The sequence below is a fragment of the Dreissena polymorpha genome, chromosome 1 (assembly GCF_020536995.1).
Source record: "Dreissena polymorpha isolate Duluth1 chromosome 1, UMN_Dpol_1.0, whole genome shotgun sequence".
Lineage (NCBI taxonomy): Eukaryota > Metazoa > Mollusca > Bivalvia > Myida > Dreissenidae > Dreissena > Dreissena polymorpha.
Genome location: NC_068355.1, coordinates 130,496,377 through 130,516,112, shown reverse-complemented (window position 1 = coordinate 130,516,112; position 19,736 = coordinate 130,496,377). Strand labels below are relative to the sequence as shown.

The following is a 19,736-nucleotide window of genomic DNA, read 5'->3' as shown; positions in this document are numbered from 1 at the left end:
GAAACATGTCAATTATCTCAAAATCCAGCTTTATAAGTAAAACCTTAGAAACTACAATACTGAAATCACTTTTACTGTCAATTTTAAAGTTTTTGTAAGCATAAAATCAACACCATTAATTTCCCAATTGTACACATAAGTATTCGATATTTCCCAATCCAAAGGGACCCGGCCCCATTTCTAAAATGGAGAAGAAAACAACACTGACAAGGCTCATTATTATCCTTCAAGTGAACACTTACAGGTGCTGCATAGGCAGCGAAGTCTCCACCGAAGTCTTTGTAGTGGTCCTTGACGTCAAAGCCAAGACTGAAGAAGATGTTGTTCCAGATATACATCTGGTTTCTGCAAGGGAAAGTTGTTTAGATTATATCAAATGAATACAATAACATGTTTTGTCTTTATTAATTGAAAAGCTGACATATTATATAAACAAGACTTTTGCCAAGCAATATATGTCCCCTACCGGCTCAACCATTGTCAGATCAATTTTTTTTTTATTTGTTGCCATAGCAACCAGAATTTTTGACATTGGAACAAAACGAAATGACATGCATAATGTCTGCACTGCTATCTATCCATGTTAAAAGTTTCATGAAAAAATATGAAGAACTTTTAAAGTTATCGCAGGATCCAGAAAAGTGTGACAGACAGGCTGATGGACTGACAGACTCACAGAGTGCAAACAATAAGTCCCTTCCGGTTAAACCGGTAGGGGAAAAAATTCTTAAATATATAGCATGTGTGGTAATAAAAATATGAAACAAATTCTGTGTTTGTGAAACACAATGCCCCCTACAGACAGACAGACAGGTCAAAAACAATATACCCCCGATCATTCGATCTGGGGGCATAAAAAGGTTAAATTTTGCATTTAAACATAATATATTTCACATAAATCAGGTTTTAGATTATATTAAGAGACTTCAAGACAAAGTCAAGAATATATTAAAAGTTATCGACATACAGCCAGTTTTGAGACAAAAATACAATGTGGGCCTATGGACAAGTTTTTTTTTTGGAACAGAATGCGGGGGACGTATAAGCCCTTTTGAAATATGTCTTTAGTTTGTTCTAGCTATTCTTGTTAAAATCCTAATCCAAGCATCCAACACAACCATACTTTGCCTCATCGCCAGGGTTGATTGCCATCACGTTCCCGTCTATGACAGCCTGGGCCCCGCGGGTAGCGGCTGCCACGAAGTCGCTGTGCACCTTGAAGATTGCCCGCTCCCTGATGAGCCTCTCTGGCAAGGTCTTGCGGGACAGCTCCCGGGTGGTCTGGATCTCCTCATTCCAGTCACGGGTCTGGCCGGGAATGTGTTCCTCGTAGCCAAGCCGCGTTGTGAAAGCTGTTTGAGATAAAATTTATTTTAAAACTCATAGCCAATCCATGTTGTAAAAGCTGTTTGAGATAAAATTGACTTCTTTGAACTTGGGGGAAATACGAAGCTGTTCCAAATAAAATTGACCCTTTTTTACTTAAACCTTCTATTTCTTGTGCAAATTGAACTTGTTCAACTTATTACAAGATTTGATGATAAAGGGATAAATAGACATCTGGAATAATGTGGCTCCATTGTTTGTCACAATTTGTTATAATTATGTTTGTTGCATAATACAAGCATTAACACAACTCAGAGCACCAAGGCCTTATTGATCAAGTAATTTATGTGACTTGATTAATAACCCTTTAATGTCCATTATAAACAATTGTGTATTCTCAAATAATTTGCACATGCTTGATAATATTACTCCTTTTAAAGTAAATTTTATTTGGGTCTGAAGTTAAGCCTTTCCCACTCAGATGTAAAGTAAACATGGCTATATGCAAACAGCATAAAGCCAGAACAGCCTGCGAGTTACTTGCAGTCTGTTCAGGTTCTATGCTGTTCGCTGCTCATCAGTATATTAGGGTTTGAAATGAAGCCTTTAAAGCTTGAATCAAGTTAGAAAGGTCTTTAATTAAATCTAAATTTCTAAGGGACTACAAATGCGTCAAAACATGTATCTAAGTGGTAAAGGGTTTACAGACTATTCCCATTACCGGCTGTTAAAGTTTTGAGCAACTGGACCACGTGAAGGAAATATGAACAAAATGTCCTACTAACTTACCATCTTCAGCTCTGATGTAGTCCACAGTGTGTTCAGAGGTGGGAACCATCCATGTGTACACCTGGTAGGGCGTCGGCACTCGCTCAAACGGATGCTTCTGGCCTCGCTTCTTGAGCAGCTGAGCAAAGTTTCGCTTGAATGTGGGGCTCACTTGATTGAGTAGCTCAATTAGTGTGTGTGAGAGACACTTCTGGGCGGCGGGGCGTGGGTTAAAAACGTCTTCTGTGCACCTGCATGGAGATTTGAGTCATGTTATATATTTTTTTATAAAAGGGTCATTTGCATTTTTATTTTTTGAAAAATTTGGGGATTTTTAATATAATCTAATAAAAATTTCCAACAAGAAGATACATACCGAAATTGAATTTAATGGCAGCGCTGATATCTAACTTAAAATTGAATGTAGTTATTATGCTAATAATATAAACACAACATGCACTCTTTACACTGGTTAAAAATGCACTATTTTGCCCCCAAAATCACTTAAATCAACTTCAGATACATGCAAGTTGTGAATTTTTATGATGTAATGGCAAGGAAAGGCCAAACAAAATGAATTGTACGGTTCGGGTAACGGCTGACAAAACATTAGGTAGGGCAGGTCGGGTTTTTTTTTTGGTCTTTGCGGTGGCTCACATGCTTTTGCAATGGCCATAATGTGTTAATATATCTTGTTAACCATACATTGTCATTTTGTTACAGAAAATGCCCATAATTCCATGATACTAACCTCTAAGACACATCTTCATTCAGTTATTGAACCATCCAACCACATGGATCAATAATTATTATTAATAAACTTACCTTGCAATGTCCATATAAGTACCATGCTGTTTCAGGTACAGCAGGACAAGCATAATAAAGCAATATATGCATATGAATCTGATTATCAGGGTTCTCAATAAGAGCCGGCAGCCAGCCGAATCGGCCGTTTGAAATCAGATTTTGGCTGGTTGAAAATCGGTCAGATTCGGAAAATCGGCAATTGACTTTTCGAAATTTGCGTGCCTTTTCGGAAATTTTCCTCCATATTGCTATTAAGCCAGGGAGTTGAAAAAGATAAAGCTTGCAATTTTCTGCCAGTAGAAATTTCAGATTGCCCAAACCTGTTTTTCCATAAATCCTTTAAGTATTGAGTAATAATTACTTTCTATAATTACAACTCCCATTTTCACGATCAAAATCTTGCTTAAATTAAACGATTTAAGTGTTAAGGAATTGCATTGACACATTCGGCCACCATTGTTGTTGGTGTTGTTGTTGTATGATTCAAGGGAGCTACTCTGGTATACGCTATGGTTCGCTTGGTGCTTGCGGCTAAAAAGCGTCTCGGCGATCCCGACTTTCTAGGTCACATAACCCAAAACCGGAACTCCTGTTTTTAGGGTTACATGCAGTCAGTTTGATACTTAGCACACATTGTTGAGTGCATGCTGCCTAGGATTTGTAAAATACATTGCAAATGGTTAGTTTTGGTATCAACTTGAAGGTATATTTGTAAGCAATAAGAAAAAAAGCCATTTTTGTGCTCTACTTTTTGTGTTGATGGTTCCCGGCTTTGAAAGTAGGTCATACTATTTGAGCCCAAAATTGTTGTCTGCACAGCTGTCAAAACCGGTTTGCCTATTCTAAGGTAAATATTTTGAGTTAGCACACATAGAATTTAATGACATGCATTTTTTTCAAAAGATTATGCATTTATCTTTCCAATTATGTATGATGATATAGTGGGTATGCGCTTGATCATGGGAAAAATTGATATCGAACTTCAACTATTTTATATGTAATATAGAAGGAAATTAATTGCGCATGCGTAACCTTGCTAAAAATCTTTCCGTCTGCTCGATCGAAAACGCTCATCAATCATGGACAATTTTCACGGAATAAATGCATTTGTTTCCTGAATTAAAGGAGCATTGTAAGTTTCAACAAAACATCTGCTTTTTCAGAGGAAAATAATCGCAACAATTTTTGCTGAAATTTTAAAAGGTTGCATTTAGCCTTGTAAATGGCAACTGGAGTTCAAGCTTGTTTTAAACAATTTTGAGTGTTAAGTCACAATTGCTGAATATTGAATGTGTGTCCAAGCCTTTAATTATTGAGATAACTGTTTTGTTCCAATGATTATGCTTTTTAAGTAGCCAACATATAATGCACAATTTTAAGCAATATGGTACAAGAAATGTATTGTTTTAAATAAAAATATATAAACAAAATACAAAATTGATTTTCATTATGCAAGTGAAAAAATCAACTTGCAAAAAAGTGCAAGTGCTTCAATAGGTTAAATTCGGTCCCTGTAAGCAAAGACGTCGCTTGATTATCTCCCTTAACGCATTACAACAACAACACAGAAAAGGTGCTAATTGGAATCGGTAAAAACGCAGTCAAATATTTTGATGTTCTTTTTATCACATGGTGAGTTTTTGTTCCTGATTGCTTGTGTTTTTTGTGTTAATGCAAAGTTTTTGTTGTTGTGAAAGTTTGTTTTAATACAGTTATGTTTCAAACTAGAAGTGTCACGCAAAATGTGCAAGGTAGACAGACAATCAGGCCTTTTCTGCCCATTCCTGTAGAACCGAATTTCGGCCCCATTCCCAATCCAAAATCGAAGGTTTTTCCTTATCAGAATAAAATGTCCCAATTGGAACCTTGTGCAAAAAAAACGTCAAAATCGTAAAAATTGACCCTAAAAATCTGTTGTTGTTGCTTAATTTTGTGAAACTAGGAAGATTGCTTATATAAAGTATAAAATATGTCTTGCATGTATACTTGGAAGGATGGCCGAGCAGTCTAATTGGTTTTTACTCCAGGACACCAGGTGTCACTGGTTAGTGCCCTGCTGAGGGCTACTTTTTTTCCTTTTCTAAAATTTTATTCTTGATTTTATACTGGAGCTTTTTAGATCCAATGTTTACATTTATCAATATTGCATTAAATGACAAACTCCAAAACATGCCAAAATCTGTGAAAAGGCCCCTTTAAAACAGCCATAAAATGGCCCAAAATGCAGGAAGTGCTCAATTTTAAATTTTTACGGGGGGAGCACGCCCCTGGACCCCCCTAATGGGCCTGTTCGTTTCACATTTTGGCCTGTTGGCTCAAAAGTTATTGAGAACCCTGGATTATACATAGATCCACTAACATATAAGTGAAACCATGTTTGTCTTATTCTGTTTTCTAACGATAATCTTGTCAGATGTTTTAACTTAACGAGTAAACTAAACGCTAACAATTTGCAAACACTAATTTCATTGACACATCCACTGAGTAAAATACTAATAAATATGTTATTTGTATCTTAAACGTTTTATACATCGTTGATTATCACAGGCATTTCATTAATCCATTCTAAATGTATGATCTCCATCGTTAATTTGATCATCATTTGCCATTTTTTGCCGAGCGTCACAATTTATTTTCTGTATTGTCCGCCATCTTGTAAAAATGATGTAAGCGACAGGTGTGCATAGCAACGTAAAAGATTTTCATCAAAACGCTGGCAAAATCCATTATTTTAGCGTAGAAACGGACAAAACATGTAAAATCAGATGATTTATAACGAAAGCCGGAAAAAATTAGGGCTGGGACCAAAATCGTAGGTAGAGTCGGATTACCCGAACCACACAATTAATTTTGTTTTGCCTAAGGTAAGTTGCCATAGATCCTTGACATTTTGCTTACATGTTGATATAGAAACCCCTTGTTGAGGCAGTGATATGGTATTTCTTGTCCTCCAGCGTTACAGCATACAAGTATAGCAGGTCTCCATGCATCTTTCTGTTTCCAGGTGGGGGGTTCCAACCACTCGGTGTAAGAATCTTTACGCAGTTTGGAGTCTAGGGAAGAATCAACAACAAAATCATGTTGTTCACTTAAAGTGCATCTTGTGACCCCATTTTAAATTTTGCTGAAATATCATTGGGACAACTGTTTGGACCAAGTTTCATGCAGAAGTGCAATTCTACCCCTAGAGTGTTTACAAGTGAGAAACTGACAACGCACAATGGCCGACTAACTATAGATAAAAGGTTATAGCAAAAGTTCACTATGAGCGCTACCCACCACCATTTTGGGCTCAGGTAAGCTAAATTTAAGTATTTTAAATACAACAAGAGCACTGCATAACGAGTGCAACGCTTGGCTGCGGGTGAAGTTTTGAAGAAATTAAAGCTTGTCAGAATTTTTTTCAGAGGTCACAGTGACCTTGACCTTTGACCTAGTGACCCCAAAATGGGTGTGGCAAGAACTCATCAAGGTGCATCTACATTAAAGTTTTAAAGTTATATGTGGAAGCACTTTGATTTTAGAGCAAAATGTCAAGGTTTTAGCATGACGCGGACGGCGGACGACACGACAAGCTGGCTATGACAATACCTCCGGTTTTCTCCGAAAACAGCCGAGCTAAAAATGGGAGATAACTCACTTTCAGTTCTGCAACATTGGGATGGAGAGGCAGGAGAGGTCTTTCTTTGGAGCCAGGCATTATGTATTCTGGTGGGGTGCAGTCCATAGAGCCAGATTTGCTTGATTTCTTTTCTGTGAATAAAAGTGAAGCAAAATGTATAAATATAATGCATTTTATAACAAATCGCCTATAAGAATAAAACAACAATTTTAATTTTATGATATTATGTTCACAAAACAGTTCCAGTTAGACAGTTTTAAAATTTATAATATTAATTGATACATGTTATTGCAATTATCATAATAAATATAAATAATTATTAAAATTCCCCAGCATTAGGTGTCTTACTATTTAAAGGAATCGTTTTGTGTTTTGTAATTTTTGCCAGAAATGATTATAATATTTAGAAACATTTCAAATTTAAGTAGCTATTCATGCAAATTGGTTCCATATAAAACAATGTTTATCTATATGAACAAGAACTATGTTTGTGAAACACAATGCCCCCTACTGCGCCGCTTTGAAGCCATATATTTGACCTTTGAACTTGAAGGATAACCTTGACCTTTCACCACAGATAGACAGACAGACATGCAAAAAACAATATACCCCAAATCGTTTGATCCGGGGGCGTAACAATTCTTTGACACCTGATGGTTGTAACAAATTGAAATTTGACCGTACATTGAGAGCTTTGATATAACAAGAGCACCTCATAACGGGTGCCACGCTAGGCTGCGGTTGCAGTTTTTGAATAAATGAAAGCTTGTCAGAATTTTTTTAATTTTTTTAGAGGTCAAAGTGACCTTGACCTTTGACCTAGTGACCCAAAAATGGGTTAGGCATGTAGAACTCATCAAGGTGCAGCTACATATGAAGTTTCAAAGTTGAAGGTTGAAGCACTTTTATTTTAGAGCCAATGTTCAAAACCTTGACAAAATGTTAAGGTTTTAGCTCGACGCGGACAACGACAGACACGACACAACACGACGAGCTGGCTATGACAATACCTCGGGTTTTCTCTGAAAACAGCCAAGCTTAAAATAGTGGGTTTAGAAATGACCTTGTGCAGATGGATGTTCCATTGATACAAACATCCTAAACTAATGTTAACTTTTTTTAGGTTTAGAATATGACTAGGAGCTTTTCTTGCTTTTAGTTTGTTATCAATAGAGACATACACTGTACCATGTAAACAGACACATTAAGTTTATAACATTTCTTTAAAATGTTTACCAAACAATCATAACATGTGACCCTTACCCAGTATATCCCCTGAAGTAATGATGTTTAGGAAAGACAGAGAGTTGCAATCCACACCATTGTACGCGTCGGAAGGGTCCACGGACTTCAACAGGTCACGGATGTGACGAAGGTGAATCCTGGCCTCCCTGATAGTGTATGGTTCTGGAAACAAAGTAGAGCAACACTTCAGTGTAATACCAGCACATAAAGATATGATGAGCTTCGATTTGAAAAATCCAGGTCAAACCCTTTACCAATTTAATATGTCTTTAACTCTTTACCACTTAGATACGTATTTTGACACATGTGTGGTCCCTGAGAAAGTTACATTGAATCAAATACCTTTCTTACTAAATTTAAGTTTTGAAGGCTTCATTTCCAACCCTAAGTTACTGATGAGCAGCAAACAGCATAAAACCTGAACAGACTTCGAGTGACTCGCAGGCTGTTCTGGTTTTATGCTGTTTTAAGAGGCCTTTTTCACTTTGCTTCTTATGGGGAAAAAGGGTTTATATAGTGTACAGTGTACAATATTAACTAAATGCCCATTTTGCACGCAAGCGGACACTCTGTCCCTTGTCAACCCCATCCCACCCACCCCGATCCCCGAAAATGTTAAAGTTAAACCAAATCCCTACAATGTGAGGACCGAATTGTTTGTCAGACATTCTAATTTTTCGTCAATATATGTCACAAAGGTATTGAAGTGTTCGTTTTCATAGTGCACACACAGAACCAATCATCCAGGGTTCCCATACCTTCTACAACCTTGATGATGGAGCCTTCTTTGAGTCCCTCAATGGTCTTCAGCTCAGCAAAGTTGTCAAGTGTCTGCCCCTCAAGCTGCAGGGAGAAGCACGTCCTGTGGCAGGTGTCCTCCCGATCCATCAGCACCTGGTGAATCTCCTGCACCAGCTCCATGGAACTCACCTGTGAGCAAAACAAAAACAGTTGAGCCTCCTTGTATAAGGGCTGTGAAAAGGGGGGTTTAATACATGTGCATCAAGTGTCATCCCTGATTAGCCTGTTCAGTCTGCAAAGGCTAATCAGGGACGACTCTTTCCGCCTTTACTAAATTTTTGCTTAGAAGGGACTTTCTTTAAATGAAAAATATCATAAAAGAATAGGGTTTTGTCCCTGATTAGCCTGTGCAGACTGCACAGGCTAATCTTGGATGACACTTTACACACATGCAATAAACCCCTTTTTTCACAGAGAACTACCCATATAAAGGTGTGGAAATTGAGGGTTCCAAATGTCATAAATACCACATAAAAAAGACCTCTGCAACAGATGCAATGTACTCATCACAAAAACTGGGATTCAAGTAACAATTTACATAACTACTCAAAATCTATGAATATTTTGCAAAATATTTTGTTAAGTTTACCCATAAAACTTTTTTGTTCCTTATAGCAATAGCAAAACTTTTAACGCTAGCTGTGGTATGGTAAAATAGATTTTTTAAATCATAATATTTGAATCTGTTTATTGAATAAAAAATGCTCGTTTTTATTTTTTGCGCGACAATATCTAAAGTTAATTTCCTGCCACAAAAGGCCCACGATATCTAAACATTAACAAGAAAACGCGTGACTGACTTCGGGCAGCGTTGTTTAAATGACATACTCAAGTTTTAATTATGAAAGTTATATATCCTTGCAGATCATGAACATAGTTCAATGAGTTAGCCAATTGAAGCCAAGACCATTTTTCTTTCAAAAGTTAAATAACTAGACTCATGAATTGAGAACATTAAACAATCCCTAACAATACATAATTCAAAACTGTGCAAAAGGCAGCTCCTAACTTACTGGCAATTCAAACTCCTCCACACCCGGACACAGGATCTTCACGTTGAAGCCAGTGTCCTGAATCAAGACCACTTCCTGTTCCTTGTTTTCATCTCCCTCCTTCTCTTCCTTGGTTGTCTCCCCTGTTACATCAAGATTCTCTCCATTTGTCTCGGCACTCATCACGTCACCAGATTCGCCGGTCATTCTGACTACTTCCACTAAAAGAAAAAGAAAAACAAATTAAAAAGGTTTAATGACTAACGATTTCTAAATGTTCAAACTAAAATCCAGTGTGCACATATTATTGAAACCGCAGCTATAAGGTATTGAAAGTCCACACCACACTCTCGAAAGACAATAAATATCTTCCAACACTGTGCTTAAAATTATTCCTTCCAGTTGGTTTAAATAACAATTTCAGATACTTCACACAGTCTAATCCAATTGCAGAAACCTTCAAATGAATTGAGTCGTGTTCTGAGAAAACTGGGCTTAATGCATGTGAATAAAGTGTCGTCCCAGATTAGCAGTCTGCACAGGCTAATCAGGGAGACACTTTCCACCTAAACTTGATTTTCGGTAAGGAGGGACTTCCTTGAACTAAAAATACCATACAAGCAGAAAGTGTTGTCTCTGATTAGCCTGTGCGGACTGCACAGGCTAATCTGGGACGACACTTTACGCACATGCATTATGCCCAGTTTTCTCAGAACACGACTCAATTGACAGACCAGTGACCAAAGAACCACAAGACAGGTCAATAAAGATCCAAACCAAGGTAAGACAGCTACATGTACGCCAAAACACATGGTTAAAATGTCAACCAATATAATTTGTATAGAATATGATTAAATTCAGTCCTTAAAGTATGTACTATGCATGCCAAATAACAGAAGAAACTGTTATTTCCTTGAACTCTTTAAATATTCATTGCATTCAAAATACTAAACCACATTATATTAAGCCCTTTGAAATCTTGGTACAGGGTCTCAGACAACTGGGATTTATGTCTGGGTCTCAGGTGTCTACAAAGATCTTCTCTACTTAAACCAAACAGAAACTCTGTTGTTGCAAACAACATCTCTGTTTGTCACAAACCACATCTGTTGTCAATCCTCCACATCTCCTTATCATGCGAAGGAACAAAAGTCAAATCCTCTTATAAGCTGCTTAGTACTAGATATTGTTTAAACAACAACTGACTCATCTTAGAACACGCTTTATAAGAACAGAGTTAAAAGAGCTTTCAATGTACATTAAATCATATACTTGTTATACAGTTATTGTCTTGACTTGCAAAGTAATTTAGAAAGTGCCTCAATTTTGTAACAAAACTACACACGATATCAAGATCAGCTGTAAAATTGGGGAGTTTAATTTAAGATTGTAATAAATCAAATCTTCCCATTTGAAAAGGTGAGAAAAGGCAACCAGGGCAAAACACCAACTTTGGGGAAAGGGCAACAGCCTTTTTTTGCGGGGAAAAAAGACACAATTTTCTGGCTTTGGGGAATGAAAAATACTGAGATAGATTGGAAATTTAGAGAAAAAAATACTGAGATAGATTGGAAATTTAGAGAAAAATGCATGATTTTTAAGAAACTTCTGTAGGGGAAAGGGCCTTTTTGGTTAATGGGAAGAAAAAGAGGCCCCTTGCGCAGAAGTTTTTTTTTGGCCCTGGCAACTGTATGTGGAGAACTAAATTTATTTGCAATATTGTTAAAACTATACAATTTACAAGCAAATTGTGTGACTCGACACAATTTGGTAAATGAAATTTACTCATGGAGGCCGTATTTGTGTTAATATGCAATATTTTAAAAATTGTATGCATACAATTAGCATCGGTTTATGCATTGTCACCTTTGCAAAGATTTAATATAGCAAAGGTAGACTCAGTTTTGCATTGAATGCAAATCAAGAGACTACCATCATTAATAAAAATCATCCAGTCCATCTGTCATTGCAGTTTATTGGGTTTGCATTTTACTTGAGAGAACTGTGGTCTTAAATTTCTACCAAGTACTCAATTTACCTACAAAACCTGATTCAGCATACAAGCTTGATCATGCGGCACACTATTTCCTTTTGACCTGCCAAACAGGTTGTGGACTACAAAAAAGGGATTAATGTAGGGGCTGATAAAATCAAGGGGTAAACTGATATGACTAGTCTCATGAATAAGAACACAATCAGCATGAACAAGTTGATACTGTTTCAGTTTTGAAATGAATACAGATGACCTGCTTGACACGTTTAACATACAAGTCTTCAAACAAGAGCAACATTAAATGACAACAATTCTTTCACCCATGACCACTCAGTGTTTTTATGGCAATTTTGGGGCCAATATTCGGCCCCATTCCCCCCCCCCCCCCCCCCAAAAAAAAAGAGTATATATTTTCCCCCCATTTTGTAAAAAAAATTCCCTCCAGAAGTTAAAAAAAAACCTTTTTTTTTTTTAGAAAGATTTGTCTCATAATCATGATAAATATATCTCAAATTTATTTCATAAACAACTTACAAAGTATATAACTATAATTTATATTATTTGAATTATTATAAAGAGTTGTATTACGGTAAATAGTTTTTCCCAAATCAGTGGACTTTTCACATTAATTGCATTTTTCTCCCAAAATGGCCAAGAAAAGGCCTGATGTATCTATATTGAGTCAATATTTGTTGATAAAATCATTCCAATTTGGTCCATTTTATTGATAAAAAATGCTCAAATTTGCCATTTTATCGATTTAAAAGATCCCAATTAGACTCAAAATGGCTAAGAAAACTGAGATTGTGCATGAAGGCTGAACTGTCTGAAACTAATGTTGAAAATATCATTGAAATATATGTATTTTAATTTTAAGAAAAAGGACAAGACATTCAGCTGTGAATATTATATTCATACAAACATGTGTATTAATATAATAAATATCATTACATATAAACGAGTGATTTTTTTATTTTCCCCTTTTCCTAAAAAACGACGCATATTTTCCCCTTTGGACAGGCCCCGCCACCATTCCCCGATAATAGAAAAAAAAAACTGCCACTTTTAATGAATTTTTAGGTATTTGTAGTCCCTTAGAAAGTTAAATTAAATTAAAAACCTTTTTAACTAAGTTTTAAAGGCATCATTTATAACCCTTAAATACTGATGAGCAGCAAACAGCATAAAACCTGAACATATTGCTAGTTACTCGCTGGCTGTTCTGGTTATGATGTTTGCAGGATTTTCACTTTGGTTCTGAGTAGGAAAAGATAAAGGCCTATCAAAGCATATTTTTCACAGTTAATTGTGGCAAGACTGATGTCTTATATTTTAATAAATTGCTGCACAAATGTTTTATTGGTTTTCTTTTAATCAGAATTGATTATTTAAAACTGAAATTTAACTGTTTTTATATTAAAGATACTGAAAGTATAAAATACAGATTTAAAACAAATAAAATATACAGCTTTTAAAGTCAGATTTCCGAAAACACATTTTTGTGCATTACACAGATTTCTACTTAAGTAAAATAAAAACTCAAAATCAACGAATATTTCACAAAATATTTCGTTAAGTAAATCCACAACAAGAAATGGCGCGGCCTCTGCCGACGCCTATCCCCACAACGCAGCATTTGACCCAGGGGCCAGATCAAATTTCCAAATGGTGCACTGTCGCACATACGTTTTAAGTTACAATGTGTTTAAGTTTCAAGGTTCTAGTGCCAATAGTGTTAGAGGAGATAGTGGCCAGGACGGACGGACAGACAGCGGAAATAACCACATAATCCCCCGCTCCAAATTGGAGCGTGGGGATAAAAAATAAATGTTCCATATTGCAATAGCCAAAATTTTAACGTATGCATTATGGTAACATAGATTTAACAGAACACAAAATGCTTGTTTTTATTTTTTATGCGACAATATATATCCCACGTTAATTTCCCTTCACAATATCTGAACATTTATGAGCTTAAAGACTGGCTGTGAGCAGCGTCGGAAGAAGGACTTATTCATGAGAACTATGTTGAGGTTCCGAAGCTGCCTGAAGCCAATATTGCGTTCCTTCGTAAATGTTCTGATATCCTAGTCGGAACTTCAAATTTAATACAATGTGACACAAAAGATAACAAGAGATGTGTTTGTCAGAAACACAATGCCCCCTATTGCTCCGTTTTGATTTTTTTACCTTTGACCTTGAAGGATGACCTTGACCTTTCACCACTCAAAATGTGCAGCTCCATGAGATACACATGCATGCCACATATCAAGTTGCTATCTTCAATATTCAAAAAGTTATTACCAAACTTTAACTTAGATTAAAGTTTTAGGAAAGAAAAATACAATGATATTTGACCTTTGACCTTTAAGGACGACCTTGACTTTTCACCACTCATAATGTGCAGCTCCGTGAGATACACATGCATGCCAAATATGAAGTTGCTATCTTCAATATTGCAAAAGTTATCAAACTTTAACCAAGGTTAAAGTTTTGGGACACACATACAATGAATGACAGACAGACAGGCCAAAAACAATATTTCCCCAATCTTTCTTACGGGGGCATAAAAAAGAGCATTTTGTATCACGCTCTTTCTATGTTACCAGGCCTATCTAGCGTTGAAAGTTTGGTTTTGCTATAACAAACATTGCTTTTTTATGTGTTATGTTTTTTGAAATATTTTATGAAACATTCCTTGATTTTGAGTGTTTATGGGTTTTTTAAAATACTGAAAGAAGTCACATAAAGCAGTGAAATATATCTTTGTATTACATTTTTGTTTACAAAAAGTCATTCACAATATTTATAATGTAATAAAATAACTAATGATTCACATTAATAACAAGCATTTGCCACAGGATCAGAATCATAAGCCAAGAGTTGGATCTAATAATATACATGTATGTTAAATACCACAACCTTAATAAAAACAATTTTGTGTTTAATATTGATAATTCATATAAAAAGGCACATTAACAGAAGTAATGATGGCTATAAAAATAAAACAACTGAAACTATTAATAGGCTGTTACATGTTTTACTATTTTTGGCAGAAATCAATCAGTTTAAAGAAAACAGACAATATGATATAAAGATATAATATAATTTAGTCACTAAAAGATACACAGGGCTTAACACTAAGGCACGTCCTAATGACATTCACTGCCTGTACCTAGGTCCGGGCTAGCCAATGTCCCAGGAACATGCCCGACTGGTAGTGTGTATTTTGGGAGGGATTATGTGTTCTATATCAATAAACTGCATTTTAAATAAGCTTTTCAAAGATGCAACAATCTAAATACAGTACGATCAGATGACAATTAAATCTCAGAGTGAAGTAGGAGACAACAAACGGATCGTATTTCAAAATAGATTTGGAACCCCCTGATTGCAATCAAAAAGAGGCCGATAATTCAGAAAATCCCCGGCAGTTTTCCTGGTAAAACACGTCAGTACCTATTTTCAAACGGATTTCTGCTAGATACGGTTTTGATTGGTTTCCTCGTAGTGACGTGTTTTCTCGATAAAAATACGTTATAATCTAAAAGCCGGGATCCCCCAGGATCGTCCGGGGTGGATGAGGGCAACTCGACATAAACACAAAGTTACTATAAAATTATTAGTTATTTATCAATTTTAAATAATTGTAATTTGTTTGATCGATTAGAAGTGATTAGCCAATCTTTTTTACGCAATTCAATTAGCAAAACTAATATTAATGGTCGATCCCGGCTTTTAGTAGAGAGTTAACCCTGTACAATTGTTACGACTACCGTAACACGTTATTTTGCGAAACCTAAGTTTCACTTACCATTTGTTGTCAAACGTTTGGCTTTACGGGTGGGGATGGGGGTTCCTCAGATAAGAAAAGAAAAAGGAAGGAGGAAAGTAAGAAAAAGTATGAGGGAAAAAAAGGAAATTTCTCCCAAAATGGCGTGAAGATTACAAATAGATGTCTTAAGTAGATGAATATTGAATTCATTAGCATTAGTAAGGCTCATCATAATCATAATTGCGCATCTCTACACACAAGAAAATACAAGTTGAATGATAAATATAAAGGTTTTGATATACTTGGGTCAGGGCACATGAAAGATTGGTCAGGGCTAGTAGGTTCTGCATTTACAAGCCCTAATGGGCTAGTTGAAAACAAAAGTTAGTGTTAAGCCCTGATACACTTCACAGCCAAAAATATATTTTACAAATAATAAGTGAAATAATTTCTCCTGGCATAGGATGAACTGAAAAATAGGTGTGTTTTTCTATTTCGTAGTTATTGAGGTCCTTCTGTGCCTGAGGGTACATTATAGCCGACCCTGGAGAAATTCCCAGTACAGTGTACTTATACATAGAAAACCTTAGGCAAATTGAAACGCTCTGGAGTCCGTTTCCTGGGACTATAACCAGTACTTGGTGTCTTTGGGCGAGATCGAAGGAACAAATCCAGTGGGGTTCAAACCGTGTCCTGATCGCTAGGCGGACACCATGTCAACAATGCCACTGCGATCTAATTTGCTTTCTAGACTCACAAAAGTTGGGACAAATTCTGAATTTCAACTCAGGCTTCCTGAAAAGGCCCCGAAAATGCCTGTCAACCGGACAGGCTGATAAAAAAGTTAGCCTGTCCGGACAAAAATTCAAATGACCGAACATCATGAGTTTATAATTGAGTAATTAAGTTAAGTTTAACTCATATTTATTGCAATGTGCAGCCTGGGTATAAGTACACTTGATAAAGTAAAACAAACCACTTGCGTGTTCTAGTGATTACAGTGTATGATGGACAACAGCTTTAAATTCTAGTCAGACTCAAAGGAAAATATATTTTTATAGGGATTGGATGCATGTAATAGGCTATTATATCAGATTTATGTCTGGGGACAAGAAGGCCTCACATCAACATGATTAATTTATGAAGATTTTCAGGGTATTGAAAAGAATCGTGTTTAACTCACATTTTTAACTCGCAGATTTCAACAAGTCTCTGCTCATGTGCATTCTTGGTTCCGAAGTAAACTGTGATGTTTCCATAATCCCGTTTAAATGTTTACAGTTTCGCTTCACATTGATTGTTTTGATATGGCACAGTAATGTGTCAGACCAATGAAATTGACGTTGTCGAAAAAAAAACAACGGGAGAGCACTCTTAAGAACTAGTGAGGCATTAGTGTTCTTAATCACAAAAAGGCTAGAAATTCAAGAAAATGGTGATTTTAATGGGGGAGTTTTCGTTCTTTTGGCAAGTATTTGACATTTCGGTATTAAGTCATAATTTTTTTTGCCTGTCACAAGGACCGGCGATATTAGAAACTTCGCCACATCATAAAGAATTTTGCCGGACATGACCAGCGGTCTGGCCTTTTCAGGAAGCCTGTCAACTGCAATTTAAATATTTAGTTTTTTACTTAAATATTTTCAACTTTGGGTTGTCTTTTTCTGTGGTTGGTGAAATGAGAGTACATGGTGGAAACCCCTTCATATCCAGTATGATGTTGCAACAATCCAACTCCCAGCTATTGACCCTCCAGGTAGCTTAACGCATGTTCTCATAAAAGCTCAGAGCATTCAAGAACTAGTCCAGTATGGTGACTACATTCCAAACTCACATGCGCCTTGGACACTGATTGAACCCAGGTTGCATACACGTAGGTGAGAAGCGTGTGTACGAACCAATGCACTAACCAGACAGCCAAAAACAGGTTACTGCCCTATTGTTTTGTAATATAGTATAGCCATTATCAATATATAAGCTTACCTGTTATATTACAAAACGATAGGGGCAGCAACTTGTTATTCTTCATCTATTGTATATGACCTTGCTACATATATCACTGAATATCAAATAATATGACTTACAGTTTGTATGCTGTATCCACGATGAGGTAAATATTTCTGTTACTTATATGCACAAGAAATGTGAATACAGTATTGTTGCAGCCGATTATTGCGTAAGAATCAATGTTTCATAACTGCAAATTCGAATTTGACCTTGTCGGTTATTGTTAATTTAACGGATTTATACAATAACTGCGTTTATATATGATTTTTAAATGAAGAAATTAATTCATTTCATTTCAGCACACACATTTATGCCAATAACAGTTATCTGTGTGTTTGCATATAAATATTTTCAAACACAGTCATTGTTGACATGTGCGTCCATTTCATTTGCACAGCTGACTTGAAAATGTATGACCTTCAGCGTTTATGTGATTAATATCTGTTAAATTGATAGAAACATCAAGAGTAAAACACTTACCGTGATCCGTGGCAGTTTTGTCTTTGTGACCAGTATTGCTTGCACTGGAAGAAGCGTCTCCTTCAGGATCTAGACCAGGAATTCCTGCCATGACATTCAGAAGTTACAACCACGTGTGTTGTGCACAACGCAAATTTCCGTATCTATTTTTAGACCAGACGGTATAGTTCCATGTGTCACGTGACACAAAGGTCAAACTTGATAGAACATGTACTGAAGTATATGCATGTCTGACGAAATTTCCTTTGGTAAACTTTTTAAAATTAATTCATTTACATACTTGAGACGTGACAAACTTCAGTTATGATTGCATAATGGACATGATCTTTATTTTCTGACGCAAATATAACGTACAGGGTTCATAAACTACAGTATACATGAAGTCTTCCAAGGATTAATATACTATATATAAATGTAACACTGGGGTGGTATTCCAGAAACATCTTAAGTCAATTCTTAAATAATTTCACTTAAAGTTCAAAATTACAATGTTTTGTATTTTTTTACTTAATAAGGAAACACATATTGTTTTGGTATTCCTTAAATGATATTGTCATAATGATGCTATTTAAATATATATCTTGATACCAAGCTATTGAAATATGAAATGAAACACTTAAGAAAATTTCCCAATTTAAGGATAAAAAAAATAAATTTACTTAAGATGCTTCTGGAATACCATCCCTGGAGTAGCGCACGCAATTTGTAACCAAAAAAGTTAGCCATAATTCAGCAAAATGAATGGATAATTAAGGCATTAAGTCCAAATTATAGTTTATTTTAATTTATGTCAAGTCATAAATTTGAACAAATGTTATTTCCAACGTAATTTCAGTGACCTTTCATAATTGTGTGCGTTCTTTAAAATTTGATGCTCTTATATGATAATTCGTTGTGCACACGTATTCAAAGTAAGTGGAACCAATAAATTAGCTAAATGTATAAAATTAATTTAAAACATCTGAAAGCCGCTAATTTAAATTACAGGTGATATATTTTTATGTAGTTTTGCTATTACTTTTTCAACATTTTCAACAGATACAGTATACGTACTAGAAATATTGCAAATGCTTGAAGGGGCCTTTTCACGTTTGGGTAAATTGACAAAATTGAAAAAAGTTGTTTCAGATTCGCAAATTTCGTTTTAGTTATGATATATGTTATGAAACAGTAATACTGAACATTTACCATGCTCTAAAATAGCCATTATATGCATCTTTTGACGATTTAAAAACCTGAAAATTATAAAGCGTTGCAACGCGAAACGAATTAATAATTTGGAGAGTTCTGTTGTTGCCGTTATATTTTGGGGAACTACGTGGATTGCTTATATAATACCTCTGTTGTCGTATCACGAAGGATGGCCGAGTGGTCTAAGTTGTAGACTTTTTACTCCAGGACTCTAGGGGTCAGTGGTTCGAGCCCTGCTGAGTGTTACCTTTATTTCTTTTTTTAGTTTTATTATTGGTTTTTTACTGGAGCTTTGTATATCCAATGTTTACATTTATCAATATAAAGCATTTAATGAAACACTTCAAAACACGCAAAAATCTGTGAAAAGGCCCCTTTAAAGGTATTTATATTTGATAACACATTTCTTAAATAATTGTCTGTTCTATTAAAACAATATTATCAAAGTTTTGATCGCCATGTACTTACAAGTGGTGTCTCTGTTATTAATGATGTAGGCTCAATTTAATTAAATTAGTAACATATAATTGACCCCACGTATTTTGAATAACAGATACCAATTAAGCAAATGAAAAAAAACAGTGGGGACATCTGGAGAGACTCCAAAAGAACCGAGACGCCTGGATTAAGCTGATCGGCGGCACATGTCTCAGACAGGGCCACAGGCGAATAATTCGGAATAGAATGTGGTTGTCAAATAAATGCTAGTTTTTATAGCATTCCAGTTGT

General features: G+C 35.8%; 2 protein-coding genes across 3 annotated transcripts in view; both read right to left on the bottom strand.

Annotated features, from left to right (window-relative positions):
* LOC127849685 (clustered mitochondria protein homolog) overlaps positions 1–17,970 on the bottom strand; it is a 53,493-nt gene extending 35,523 nt beyond the window's left edge. The window contains exons 1-9 of one of the 2 annotated variants that reach the window (XM_052382434.1): positions 17,817–17,970; positions 9,583–9,782; positions 8,527–8,698; positions 7,787–7,930; positions 6,542–6,654; positions 5,800–5,954; positions 2,116–2,345; positions 1,124–1,352; positions 243–345 (exon numbers count right to left, since the gene is read on the bottom strand). In XM_052382434.1, the coding sequence (XP_052238394.1) occupies positions 243–345; positions 1,124–1,352; positions 2,116–2,345; positions 5,800–5,954; positions 6,542–6,654; positions 7,787–7,930; positions 8,527–8,698; positions 9,583–9,782; positions 17,817–17,907 (1,437 nt within the window). In that variant the 5' untranslated portion in view covers positions 17,908–17,970. Of the gene's footprint in view, positions 1–242; positions 346–1,123; positions 1,353–2,115; positions 2,346–5,799; positions 5,955–6,541; positions 6,655–7,786; positions 7,931–8,526; positions 8,699–9,582; positions 9,783–17,413; positions 17,727–17,816 lie in introns of those variants that run through there. The other variant, XM_052382440.1, reaches the window with a different exon arrangement.
* The window catches only part of LOC127849744 (PHD finger protein 12-like), a 302,244-nt gene continuing 291,409 nt past the window's right edge, over positions 8,902–19,736 (bottom strand). Inside the window, exon 16 of the transcript XR_008034962.1 lies at positions 8,902–8,923. The gene's annotated coding sequence lies outside the window, so the exon portion shown is untranslated. The remainder of the gene's footprint in view (positions 8,924–19,736) is intronic.